Genomic DNA, 14,483 nt, shown 5'->3' with positions numbered 1-14,483 from the left:
TCATCGCAATATTTTCACAATTTTCCACTAAAGAGTAAAGAGAAAAACATGGTAATCAACACATGATTTCATCTAATATATCCTTCAAAGAACCATCAGTCTCTACATTATCCTACATTTTCTATAGAAACAGGAAAAGAAGAAGAAGAAGAAGAAGTGAAAGCAAAAGTTGGGGGAAGAACCCGTCGAGAAAAGAAAAAAAAGAGTTACACAGCATAATCAGTTAATCACCCTAACAAGATTGCTCACTTTTGTTGAACACGAGACGGCTATGTACAAGCAGCACGAGTCTTAAATACATGAACATAAGTTTTCTTCGAGAAATTACTTTGCATGCATTCATCTTCCATTTGAGAGCTGATAGAGCTTTACACACCGCCAAGTACAAAGAAGAGATCCTTCACATACCACAACACGGTATACCATTCCTAAAAGAGATGCCCAAACCAAACCAACCCTGTTCAAAAAGCAAAGGATTTCATTGTTGTTTCACAATGAATGAATAGTACTGTCATTTCAAGCCAGTTTATTTCCTTCACAAAAATCAGGAGGGTAAAAGCAACATAAGAACACAGCAATTGGAAAGAAAAGCCCATATCACAAAGATTGCTGAATAACCATGCTTACTAAAGGATTGAAAAACCACATTGAATGAAGGGTTGCCTTTCTCGTTCTCATATTACGTCTCATCATTTTCATAGAATTCAGAATGAGCCAATTGTCTTATAGAAGGGACGAGCCTGCATGCATACAGGGAATCACCATGAGACTCCACAGTCCATGCTAACCATTGGGACCACTCCATATACGCACTTGTTATGCACTTGTTATATACTGATCACACTAGCAAAATATGTTTACTTTCTCATCCTAATGATATGCAGATCATTTCTCGTAAGCCAACATATTAGTTATTCACATTAATAAAATCTACTCGTAGTTTTCTCCTATAATAAAACTCCAAGGCGTTATGCACAGTTACTACTTTTGAAATGTCCTATAGGAGATTGTTGTTGAACCTTCTGTCAGCTCTCCTATTCAAATAGTTAATCTTTGCATGATTATTTTCATCAAGATATTAAATATGCATCGTTAGACTCCACACAGTTAGGTCTAGGATCACAAAAATGAAAGAGGAAAAAACTGTATTGGAAGACACATACCAAATATGTACAGCCATGCTGGTATAACTTTTACAACTGAACAATAATAATACCTCTATATTCGATGAACCTCATTTTGAATAATTGAGCTCCCTTTGCTAGTTTTCCCATGAGCCTCATCTTCCGCATTGGAGCTCTGAATAAAGTCTATTGGTTCTTCTTCTATATCTATATTAAGGAAAAATAGGTCAGAATCTAGCCTTCCATTTCCCTCTCTACTTCTAACATTGTGATTGTCCTCTACGTCATTGTAATCCAAATTCCGCAAAATTTCAGGAAGTGAAAAGCCACTCATCTCAGCAAGCTTAGTTTCCATTTCAGTATCAATCTTGTCCTTCAAGCTACTATGACTTCCCTCAAGGTTTGGGTTCCTGAGCTCTATCCCCACGTTTTCGCATTCTTGCACTAACGCTCTGAAGTCAATCAATGAAGGTGGAATCTTAGAGAAAAAGGTTTCTCTGAGGTTGTCTAGAATCCCCTTGTTATATGGGTTCTCCTTCTTGTCATATCGATAACGGAAGTTCTCATAAGTCGTCTGTTCAATAGCAAAAGCCAAACCACTTCAATAGATATTGATGTACAAACCCAAACAATTATTCAGCTTAGATGTAATTCAATTTATACAAGAACAATGAACTAATTTCACAATGTAGTGCAAATTGGCAGGGCTAAAGATAATAGTAAAAGGCACGTTCTTTAGACTAATGTTCTTATATTTCATACAAACCTGAACACTTACAGCTAGAAAATAGTAATAGGAAAAGGCTAACGTCCTTTATGCTGACAGACTCGGGCACTTTTCTTAACATATTTAACTGTTACTCCCTCCGTCCCATAATCCTTGTCATGTATTGGGAATCCAACTTTTTAAGGGGACATGCAATTAATGCATGTCTCCCTAGAAAGTTTGATTAGATTTAATGTTACCCCTTATTCCCTTCCTGGAAAACTATTTTAATCGCTAATGAGGGGTGGTTTGTGTAAAATTTACACACTTATTGGTTTGACTTTTTAAAGAGGACAAACATTTTGGGACATTCCAAAATAGAATATATGACCAGCAATATGGGACGGAGGGAGTATAACTTATAACTCACAATCCATGGTGTCTTCAACTAGTCCATCTGTCCCATCTGGTGGTTCAAACAGGACATTTCGCAGTTGTTTATTGAATGAGATCCAAGTCACAATTAAACTTCCAAAGACATGGTCTAGGAAAAACATATCAATTCTACATGACTACTTTTGAAGAATCTATTTGCATGAAAACCATTTTAATCATAATTTTTGCCAACTATTAGAAGCTTTGAAATACTTGTTTTCAACCCAACACAGGTTCCATTTAGTATAATTTGATATCACTTTACAATATGCATATGCTGCAAGAACCATTACAAAAAATGAGTCTAGCAGAGAGTTGGATTGATCCAGGAATTTTCTGCTGCAAGTCATGGATCAGAGAAAAAGATGCTTCTCGCACAAACAGAAATTGATTTTTTGGGAATGCATATTTCTAAGGGTCAATATACAGGTTGAGATATGGGAGGATAAGTGGGAAAGCTTTGCTGGGAGGAAGAGATTATATCAAAGGAGCTTTGTGGCTGAGAATGTTGTTGCGCCTGAAGGAACTGATTTTTGAAAATTGATTTCTCCTTTTTCAAACGAGATAAAAAATCTGGAAGAATATTTGTTTTCCCGTTGATATGGACCGCATCAAAACTTCAATTTGAAAATCAATTTGCCCACCTAAGCAATTGTGCCTTTGGAAGATGCTTTTGCTTGAATTTGAGCATATTTGAAAAGCTCATCATGTCAGTTTCAATTAAAAAGTGATGACCAATTGAACTGGACCTCCAATCAAATACTACTTTCAACCATCTGGTCTTCCAGTATACTATTTTCTGCATTCCGAGACAGGTCATAAATATTTTGATATTTGTGACTGAGAAGAAACTTGAACTTAAATGTCAAGTGCAAAAGAAAGAGGATAAATATCTCTTGACATCCTAAACCTATATCCACGTGTAAAATAATGCTGACTTGCTTCAAATGGAGTCATGAGATTTGCCATGGATGGCATAAGGAATAATCTTCATCTAAAGCAGTGGGAAAGAGCTCCTTAGTCCTAACGTATAGCAGAAAGTATTGGACTCATTTCAAAATGGGATACTAATGATCAAAGAAATTACACAGTGGACCTAGTGGCAGTGCAGCCGTAAGACAAGTGATGGCAAGTGTGACCCTAATAAAAAGCACAAACCAAGCGTAGAAGAATTTTTTTCTAAATTTTTGGGCAACTGGACAGGGTTCAAATGATTGGGGAGACACTTGGCCGTCACTAATTTTATAAAGAGATTAATACTATCCATCATGTTTCAGACTTATAACTTTCAGATTCTAAATGCCAAAAGCTTGGATTAGTAATTCAACTAGGTCATGTAAGACATTTTCTTTACACATCTTTTCCTACATGTAGAATGTGGGAAATGATGTCTAACTGTATTGATATCGTGTAATATGAACGTTAATTATAACTGGCACATACACATTGTTTGGCGTAGCATCCATTAGGATAAAGAATAAAACTGAGTGTTGATACTTGATACTCCAATCATCTTGCAAACAACTTGTAGTAGTGCAAGAAGTAACTAGGATGGCCAATCCAGCAACATATGGATGCTAAACAAAAGCTAAATTCCCTACGTAATAAGATAATACATTTGCATGTACGCTACTAGACATAGCACCATTTAATTATATTATCAGTATTCTATCACCTGATCAGACATGTATTATACCAAGGAAAACTTCATTGACCAATGAGTTCACATGGTGATCTAAAACTGTAAAATCAACCCAAGACAATTGTACATGGACATAAAAATTCCCGACAGTGGACATTTGACATTGGGCACTTGCATGAATGCGTCCAGTAAGTAAAGAGATGTTAACATGAAGTACTACATCTTGAGGGAAAAGAAGGTCACCTGGTTTTTGCAAGTTAGATAAAGATGGAAAACTGTAAGGCCGCCCACGAACCAAACAGCAATGAAGCAGTACATTATTAGAAAATCTGATAAGATATCTTCCGACAAAGCCTCCATAACACTGGCTTCATGCCGGATAATGTTTATCCACGAAAACACGAAGACATACACACACAAGATGGTTGATGTTAATATGAACATGTAGAAGAACCGATAGTTGCGCTGCAATCACATCAACAGGAAATATTATGTCAGCTCTGGTAAGAAAAAAAAGAATATCTAATTTCCGGAGATGGCTCCTCTGCAGTAGCTAATCTGAACTGGATTGTCCAGTCCTTCTAGTGTGTCCACTTCAGGGCTCCTCTTTGATAGTCCGAGCCGCTCATATTTTAGGATTCTTTGAGTCCATTGACTATGCAAAAATCAAGTTGATCGGATGATAAGACACTTTTGGATACGCTTTTTGTGAAAGAAATGAATGGTAGAAAATAAAACCAAATTGGTTGTCTATAGTGTTTTGTACAATCAAAAGGGAATATATCTCAATTGTAAGTTTGTAACTGAATCAGATTTCCAAAAATTATAATACTAATTGGCTGAGGACTGTGAAAAAAAAGAAAAGAAAAAAGAATCACATGGTATAGGATAAAACCTTAGTCCTTTTCCCATTTTGTATGGAGACTAAAAATGGGTCTATGATATTGTGTTGGACAAAATACGACTACAGGAATACTTCCTGGGTACAGAAATGGACACCAACATCTGTGACTTGCTGTGTGAATCACATACTCAACCAGTTGGATGCCCAGAATGATGTGTCCTATCTAGAGCTTATCAAGGCTTGTTCAGTTGAGTTAACGAGTGGTATCTTTGTGGTGCACCATCGACAAGCACATAAACAAGAGTATGTGCAACCTTGTATTGGGAGTGCCATGAGAGAACTAAAATTTATTATCCTAATGCAGAGGATAATTTTTTCTTTGTTGCATTTTGATGCTTATACACCAACATTCAAAACCCGTACCTTGGCAATGCAACAGATTTCTATACCATTCTTATGATCCATGATTTTACGGAGTATTCAAGTATTCTTTCCAAAAGAGGAGTAAAAGGAAATAAAAGAAATCCTAGAAAATTCTTCATTGGGATAAAAACATACTCAACGGATTTGCATCAGTGAACAACATAGACAATTCCTGACCCATGTTTTCTTGGTCAGGGCATCCTAATCAAACAACTAAGAGATTGCTATTCGAATTTCAACTTCCACACACGTAACAGATAATCAAAATGGAGACTAAGATCCCAAAAAGTGCAATTTTAAAAATTACTGCAGCAAGTTGACAAAATCTACGAGAAGATAAATAGCACAATAAACAAAAATGGGACATAAAATGAAATGTTAAGACCATCAAGAAACCCAGTTTCTTTTGCTTCAGACCAATCCAGCCAACAGAAAACACATGGAGCCCCTAACTAGTTCCGCAAATGTGCTACAAACAACTGGTGGCATGTACAATACTACCGGCCTATACTTATCTACCTACAGCATCCGCAACACCCCATTTTTCTCACTCTTGGTTTATACAAACATGAGTGTTGATAAAATGAGGCACACATAAGGAAGGACAAATCGAAATTGGAGCCTGGCGCAAAAAAGCACAAAGCACAAAAAACGTAGAATGGCAAAGGATCTCTAATGCATAACAAAAATATATACAAAAACAAAATAGCAATATGTAAGCCTTTAACTATAGTGGTGAGAGTCATGCAATCATATTAAGATTAGAGGGAAAAACCTTACATATGCTTGTCCCATTTCTTGAAAATCTACGGGCAAAAATGATAAGTATTGTTAACGTACAATCAAGTGACCTACTAATGATATACCATTCAAAATAGCTTTTGCATAGTCTTTGGTGTGCTTTACGAGATAATTGCAACCATAATGTTGGATAGCCATGACCAACGTAAAGTACTAAAATCAAAAGGGCGGGGATAAACTTGCTTATTCACAAGCCCATTGCAACCCCCCCCCCCCCCCCCCCCCAAAAAAAAAAAAAAAAAAGTAGAAGAAGAAGAAGAAAAAGAAAAGAAAAAAAGACCCTATAGTGCTAGAATGCGAAGGTTCATGGTCCCTAGTCGTGTTTTTGCTGAGCCTAATTTTCAGTGGTATGGAAGTCATTGATGGGATGGAAACAGATTTATAGAAAGAGTGTAGCAAGGGGTATTTCGTTGTGGCCAGTCTTTGCTTAACTCCACCCACCTCGACAAACCCGGAACTCTAGTCAATAAATGAACCGAGGGATTAACCGGATTTGAATTCTAACCAAAGGACAACAACAACAACAGAACCCATGTAGTCCCCAATCATTGGGGGTATGGACGGGGGAGGATTGGAGACAGACCTAATCTTTGGCAATATGCACAAAGTGGTTGCTCTCAGAATACCACTGAAACAGTGGCCCCCTATACCTGTTTTGCTGTGGAATCATGCCCCTAAATCAAAGCCAAATGGCATCAGAGAGGGCAGGCCTGGAGACCCAATTCAATTTATGTGCATATTACCATGCTTCCTTCATTGATAATCAAGAGCATCGGTATGCACAATAATTCTAACCAAAGGACAAGAACAAAAAAACATTTTGGAAAGGGAAGTAGTGGCTTCAATGCCTAACATAGGGAATGCAATCCTAAAGTGTATTATCATCATCCATATAAAGCATATGACAATTACCAGATTGTCATAGGCTGTTCTGAGTCAGATAGGTCACAGTCCAGTAGGATAACTTGCAGGGAACGTTTTCAAAGGTATCTATTTTAATAAATAAGGGAGAAGGCTTTTTGGTGTGACCTATTTCTTGAAGCTGTGTCACAAAAGTGATTTCCGTAATTGTCCCCCAAAAGAAAGGATTTTACTGCTCTTTAAACACCGGAAGCATTAACTGTCAGGGTAATTCTGTAAAATCAGTCTCACCCAACTGCCATACCCACGTTCCCCTCAAATTTTCAATTAAGTCGGAATTCACTTTCCCAGTGGAACCAGACGCCTTTCTTCTCTCTTTCTATGAATTAATGGCGTACTCTGTGTATACCTACTAACTGAACGAATTGTGAATGTAATAAGAAGATGAAGTACCTGGGCCACATCTGTCTTCTACAAGGTTATCTTTTTCGCTCTTCCTTTATTTACGTTTTTAGTACTTTTTGTTTTCTTTTAACTTCACAAGTAGGACTGTAGGAGTAATTGGTTCTGGGTTTTGTTTGATGTTTTATTTTGCTGTTGTCTAATACCACATTACAGAAGAATTTAAAAACAAACTGAAAATTATTTGTGCACATCATAACAAAAAAAATTGACTTGCACACACATCGTGTGTGCCTCAACCTCTAGTTCTAATTATTGAGGATAATAACTTCTGCAGATTACTTACTCTTCCAATGCACTGACCGACCCATGGACAGTGATGGTCGAATCTCTGAATACAGTTGTTGCATGTGGCACAATGAGAAACACGAGGAGGACGATAAAGCAAGCAAGTGTCGCAGTACTTCACTTTAACTGCATGACCATTGACAATTACATCCTTCATTCGGGGTCCTTTTAAATGAGGGGTTGTACCATTGACCCATTCCATCGAAGGGGTACCCAAGCTATATGCTTCATCTGATTCAGGAGGCCTTGAGTTTCTAATAGAAGGGGTACCTACGCCATATCCTTCATCTGATTCAGGAGGCCTTGAGTTTCTAGGCACTATTCCAGGGTCTCTACTGGATGTCAAGAAGAGAAATGTTAAATCCTGCATCAAGATCTAGAAACATTAGATTTCATCTTTTGCTGACCGCAACAATCTATCAATTGACAAAAGTCAGTTCGGATGATGGGAACCTTGAGGAGGAACGGGAATGTGATGTTCCATCCCCATGATTCATACGTTCATAATATCCAACCCTGAATCACATTTCCAAGCTAAGTAGGAATATGATCCCTCCCTTCCCCCTGAAACCTTAGATTCTAGGCTCAATCCATATTTAAGGAAATTGTGACTCTAGTCTAATGAATTTCCTAGAAAATGTTTCCTATATAAGATTCCGGACCTAATCTAAATATTGAAATGGGATTATTGCTAATTTGCTATATGGTCTGTTTCTATAGTCCGACTCCCAACCTCCGATCCAGTTGGCCCTCAATGTGGCAAGCCACATAAGCTGAAATAAGCAAAAACATTGATAAATTAAGAATTAGGGATCAATCAAGAAGTGTTTTTAAAGAATGGTAATCGAACCTAAGAAATCCAGACTATGCGGCTCGTTATGGCATTGATTGAGGAATGAAACCTTACTTTAGAAGAGTTTGGAAGAGAAAACCCAATCAAAAATCAAACAAAAATTGAAGGTACTTCAAATCTTGTCAGTTAACAAAATATTTGGAGATAGAACTTGGAAGAACGTTTTGCACAAGTATCAAGAACAGAGAGCCGAGAATCAGAGAGATTAGCGATATATTTTCAGGCTTCTTTATTCCACCCAGATTTCTCAATGAAATGAAATGAGGTGAGAGAGAGGATACGGGATGACAGAATCATAGAGCTCAATAGGTTTTTCTGATTTCTTTCTTCGTTTTTGGATTCACATTTTCCATCATGAACTGATGGAGGGAGTGAGGGAGAAGATAAAAGGGTTTTATTCTTGAAAGAGAATATATATAAAGATTTCCTTTATCTATCTATCTATACAGGTGACATGACACGAAGCCCAGGCCAAACGGCAATCCACTTCAGTTGGATTTTAGAAAACCGGAGAGCTTGATCGGAGGATATAACATTTTGCTTGCCACAGGGATTAAATTACTAGATCATTGGTTTCTGGTAATCAAATCTTCCATTCTTACTCTAAAGTAGTTTATTCTTTTTATAATGCAAAGGGATGTTGAGAACTCTATAAACCACCATCCCGCGTGAAGAAAATCTTAGCAACCAGAAAAATAGAAAATTAAAATGGAAGCATTCCAACATGTTTCAACACCCTTTCAACAAGAGAGATAGGAACCTAGAGACGGAATATTTAACCAATGAAAAAAAAAAAAAGGCACCAGAGAAAGACACCATTTTTGACTCAACATCATCTTTGTTTTCTTTTCTTTTGGAGCACCAGAAACCATTGAAGACCTAAGTAGGAACCTATACGATCAACCAATGGATTACCTATTAGTTTATTGAAATTATACTTGTTATAAGTGCTGTTTAGGATAAGTGAGAACATTTCCAGGTAAGAGTTAAGTTGCATCCTCTTTAGCAATCTACATACTCACCCCTTCCATTTGTATCTCATACATGGTTTTTCCACCTACGAAAATCCACTCTCTTGGCTTTTTGATAATTTTCAACCTCTGAAAATTTCCCATTGTTTGAAATGAAAAGAGGTTGTGAAAGAGAGTGGTCTGGAAGTATGAAAAGCGCTGCATCTAGGAAACGTGTCTCAATCTTCATGAAAGCTTAACATGTTCTTTCTGCTTTATTGCTTTCTTTTGGCAAATGAGGACTAACTGAAATGCAAGAAGCCAGAATGACATTAATTTACTTACCAAAATAGTGAGGATAGATCCCACAACCATTACAACATACCCCCAACTGTCATCTTTGCCTTTATTGACATTGCAGTAGATTTTTGTGCAAAAAGCTATTGCAGGGCCAGCAATTAGGAATGTGGTTAAAAACAGGGACTCCGCATCAGGACCAAAGATCAATCTTCCCCCGCATAGAAATTTCTGACAACATTAAAAAAGGAGTAAAATAACCGAGAGAGAGCAGTATAATTCCACATGTCCAAGTACTTGAACGAAGAGCTTAACTCTTTCTATGTAAACCAACAAATTAACAGTTGTGTCCAGATGACATATCCCTATGTGTCAAAATGTGAACCTAGGACAGACCATAACAGTTCAACTCTTAACTCGCCCACATACATATCAAAAAAATACCAAAATGTTAACTTATGCATGCTAAACGCATAAGCATTTGATTGAGGTATTTATTTTCATTTTGGGGTGTAAGTATTTCAGTGTTCTAAAAGGCGGGATTAATTGCCGATTAATGGGCGATTAATCGGAAATTTGGGCTGACCGATGAGATTAATGGCTAAAAGGTTGAATTAGGCGGCTAGAAGATTAATCGGACTTTGGCGGCGATTAATCGCCGCTTAATTGGTTGGCGTGTAGGCGGCGATAGGCGATTAATCGATTCATGGGCGATTAGGCAAGGTAAATCTGAATTTTTAGAAAACGAAGGGGGTAACTGTTATACTCATACTAGGTTATTTAGGGCTTCGAATTACTGTGTTAGGGCTCTCATTCGATCAGCCTCTCATCGATTTGGGTCTGGGAAGAAACCCAGTCATCGCCTACTGCTGATGCCAGTACATTGATGATCGCCTCTCATCACCGACACCGGTCATCGCCGACGCTAGTCATCGCCCACGCCTTTCATCACCATTCACCGCCACTGCGCCTCATTGTTGACTGCTGTAACTCTCGATCCCTCTCTCTTGATCCCCCTCTCTCTTTGTAATCTCTCTGTCTCTCTCTCTCTCTCTCTCTCTCTCTCTCTCTCTCTGTAATTTCTTGATCCCCCCTCTTTGTAGTGAGTAGTATTTTTTTTTACAAAATTTAACACTTGAGTCTGAGTAGCAGAGTAGTGTAGTATTGTAAATTTATGGTTTGGACCGTTTGGTGTAGGCCGTAGCCGTGTAGTAACTAGTAAGTATTGATGGTAGAGAAGATATATCACATCAACTAGAAAAACTGTGATTATTGATGGTAGGGAGGTTGTAGAATATTTAAAAAAAAAAAACCGACTAATTGCTAAAAGGCGATTAATGGCCGATTAATAGGTCTCCAAGCTTGAAGGTGGTCGGCCGCCCGCCTAGCGCCGAGCGCTTTTTAGAACATTGAAGTATTTGCATACAATTAAACTTTTATGTTCATTGATATACTCAAGGCTTCGCCGTGCTTGAGAACTTCATAAGAAACAAGAGGGAGGGAGAGAGAGAGAGAGAGAGAGAGAGAGAGAGAGAGAGAGAATGATTCAAGCCAAGAGTGAAATATGAACAAAAGAAAAACATGAACACTACATATGAAGAGAGAGAGAGAGAGAGAGAGAGAGAGAGAGAGAGAGAGAGAGAGAGAGAATGATTCAAGCCAAGAGTGAAATATGAACAAAAGAAAAACATGAACACTACATATGATCATAACAAAAATCAACCAAACATACAATTCATTTCCAGCAAAACAGGCAACCAAGCAGCGTGTAGCAAAGTGAGTTGTATCGAGTAGTTATATAAAAGTAAAATCAAAACAAGTGTTAAATCATGGCAGTCAGGAAAACTCATTGTTGTTAACAAATCAATATCATATCATAAGATAGATTACAAACCAAACCGAGTCTTAAGTCCCAACCAATTGAGGTCGGCTACATGAATCCGTTGTTACTATTGAGCTCTATCGAGGTCATCATATTATCTGATATCATCACATCGTTCAAACAAACTAAAAAGGGTAGCCTTCAAACCACAAAGTTTAGTTTGACATGTTGAAAGTTTATTTGAAGAAATATGCTCACCACGTAAATGACCACAGCCGGAATTAGTAAACTAACTAGTTCGTCGTAACTACAGTCGTGAGAGTCATATATGTGCAATCTACAAAACCACTTATGAAGAAACTAATTGAGATGAGAAATTGCTTAAAAATTGTGACCACATTTGACGTACCAGTTAATATATAGTTTCAACTAAATAGATTAGGAATATATCTATTCATTCCATGATCAAACAATCAGATGAGGATATAAGGTTTAGAAGAATTAAAGAGAGAGATAACCCCGAGGGGTTGGCCTCTTGGCCTGGGATTTAGGCTTTTCCTATCTCCTAAGCTCTCAGATTTAATTTCTGTTGCCAACAACTCTTAAGGCCACCTCACCCCACGCAAAAACGTGAAACTGCTGTGCGAAAGGCTATAGCGCACAAATTGGCTCGAGATACACTGCATTACAAAAAAGGAAAAAATTGAACACAGAGAGAGACTTACGTTATTGCCCTTCCAGGCTTGATAGACCCTCTTTGATTCCAGTTTGATTTGGGCCATACCTTTGTTGGTAGAAGAAGATGGACCCCCAAAATCTGGAATATTGCTATCTCCAATCATAACTCCCTCCTTCTTCTTCTCTGGGTTTTTGTGTAACCATGGGACAAAAAAAAAAATCGAATAAAAAACCTAAACCAATTGTTATTATCCTTTGACTAATCTAAAGCTATACAAATATAGGTCCTATGGAATTTGTAGACTGAATGAGAATGTTGGTGGGTTTTGGCTCCTCTCTTGGAAATCAAAATCAAAACCAAACCCAAAGCTCTCTCTCTCACTCTCTCTCTCTCTCTCTCTCTCTCTCTCTCGTTTTATGCAGACGGATTAACCCAGAAAGGAGGAATTGTTCCTCTCTCTCTCTCTCTCTCTCTCTCTCTCTCTCTCCTTAATTCGTTCCAGAAAGGAGGAATTGTTCCTAGATATCTCTCTCCCCCTTCGTTGTATTTGTGTCTCTATAATCTATATTCCAATTTTGTAGCGGGATTTCCGCGGGTAGTTTAATAACAGAAGGAGGGCTGCTACTCCCCCCCCCCCCCCCCCCCCCCCGACACCCCCCCCCCCCCCCCGGCCCCGCCCGCCCCACACTCCATTCCCCATTTTACCCCCTCCCCTCCCCCTTCTCCTGTTCCTCCCACTTTCATTAAAAAAAAATTTTTCTTCTTTTTTCTTCTTTATTTCCTTTTGTTTCTTTTTTGTTAGAATTTTTTTTTTGTTTTTTTCTCTCTATTTCCTTTTGTTTCCTTCCACTTTGAACCTTTTTTTTATTATTTTAATAATCTTTTCTATTTTCTTTATTTGTTTCTTTTCCCATTTACATCCATTCTTTTTTTTTTTTTAGTCTTAACAATGAATAATAAAAATAACTTGTAATGAACAATAATAAATTGAAATAAAATTTCATTTTATTATAATTGAGTACATATTGTCAAAACATGAAAATACAAAAAAACACAAATTTTAATCAATATCTCCTCCAAATGCTGCTCCCGGCATGTTTATACCCATTGTTACCCAAATTATGCAACCTAGAGGGGGGGTGAATAGGATTGCTAGTAATAATTACCAATAAAAATTTATCTCTAACAATATATGCAAACAATAAGTATGCAATCAAAATAGAGAGATAGAGAGATAGAACCCGTTTATAGTGGTTCGGTCCGGATTTGTCCACGGTCCGGCCCTACTCCACTTCTCCTCAAGCAATTACTTGAAGGTTAGACTAATCTTTAAAAGATTACAACTTGTAAGTCTTGCGGGTGCTTACAAGAACCGAATGCCTCTAGCTTTCCCGAGGAGCTAGCACAACCGCAAGAATTTTCTCCGAAAACTTCTCAAAAACAATAACACCCAAATTCCAACCCGAATTTGGTCTTCTAAGCTTTCAAGTGTTTGACTCAAACACTCACTTAGGAAATACAAGTATGTGAAGAAGGTATGAAAATTATCGCTCACGACTTGTACAAATTTTCTCTCAAGAATAATATGAAAGTGGAAGAACAATGAGAATTTTTGGCTTTGATCTTTTGAGAATTTGCTCTTGCAATAATATGGAATGTTGTAGCTTGTGTATGTACTCATTAATGAGTTCTTGATGCCTTATATAGCCATCCATATGCTTCCTAGCCGTTGGAAACTAGCCGTTGGAACTAGCCGTTGGAAACTAGCCGTTGGAAACTAGCCGTTTGAAACTAGCCGTTGGAACTAGCCGTTGGAACTAGCCGTTGGGAACTAGCCGTTGGAAACTAGCCGTTGGAACTAGCCGTTGGCAGAGTGGTCATCCGGGTGGTCGTCCGGTGGTTTCCGGTTGTCACGGCTTTCTGTTCAGACAGCCGGCTTGTCAGCCGGTTGGTCAACCTGTGGCTCACAATTTCATCTAAATAAATCCGTTAAAGCATGTATTGAGCTCAATAAAGTCTTTGTAAATATAAATCATGAATCCAAGAGACTTTATGCTATATTTCAAGGTCACGAAAATATTTAATTCGGGAATCGACTTTTCGATAATTTTGTTTTTGCCGAATAAAAATATCATTGAATTAATCATCAAAATAATTAATAGAGATGCATATAAATTTTCACAAATTATAATGCATACATTTTTCAACAATCTCCCCCTTTTTGATGATGACACAAAATGATAGTTTTTATTCAAGTAGGAGTTATGCCAATCTCCCCCTTAATACATGCACCAAA

The 14,483-nt window shown here is 37.7% G+C and overlaps 1 protein-coding gene and 1 non-coding gene across 5 annotated transcripts; both read right to left on the bottom strand.

Annotated features, from left to right (window-relative positions):
• LOC131322751 (probable protein S-acyltransferase 1) lies at positions 1-12,739 on the bottom strand. 4 transcript variants are annotated; one of them, XR_009198943.1, is made up of 6 exons: positions 12,234-12,739; positions 9,735-9,917; positions 7,585-7,950; positions 4,151-4,372; positions 1,164-1,698; positions 1-457 (listed from the first exon to the last, which is right to left on the bottom strand). XR_009198943.1 is itself a non-coding variant. In XM_058354198.1 (6 exons), the coding sequence occupies exons 1-5, from the start codon at positions 12,348-12,350 to the stop codon at positions 1,219-1,221; spliced, it is 1,368 nt and encodes a 455-aa protein (XP_058210181.1). In that variant the 5' UTR covers positions 12,351-12,738; the 3' UTR covers positions 1-457; positions 1,217-1,218. The 4 variants fall into 4 exon arrangements, 3 of the variants coding, with proteins under 3 accessions (XP_058210181.1, XP_058210183.1, XP_058210182.1); XM_058354198.1 differs by having other exon boundaries at positions 1,217-1,698; positions 12,234-12,738; XM_058354199.1 differs by lacking the exon at positions 1-457 and adding an exon at positions 534-740 and having other exon boundaries at positions 1,217-1,698.
• LOC131324914 (small nucleolar RNA snoR100) lies at positions 6,627-6,734 on the bottom strand. Its single transcript, XR_009199499.1, has one exon. It is a non-coding gene; the product is annotated as a small nucleolar RNA snoR100 (small nucleolar RNA).
• Positions 12,740-14,483: the final 1,744 nt, after the last annotated feature.

Source organism: Rhododendron vialii, chromosome 4a, assembly GCF_030253575.1.
Source record: "Rhododendron vialii isolate Sample 1 chromosome 4a, ASM3025357v1".
Taxonomy (NCBI): Eukaryota; Viridiplantae; Streptophyta; class Magnoliopsida; order Ericales; family Ericaceae; genus Rhododendron; species Rhododendron vialii.
This window is presented reverse-complemented; position numbering and strand designations above follow the sequence as displayed.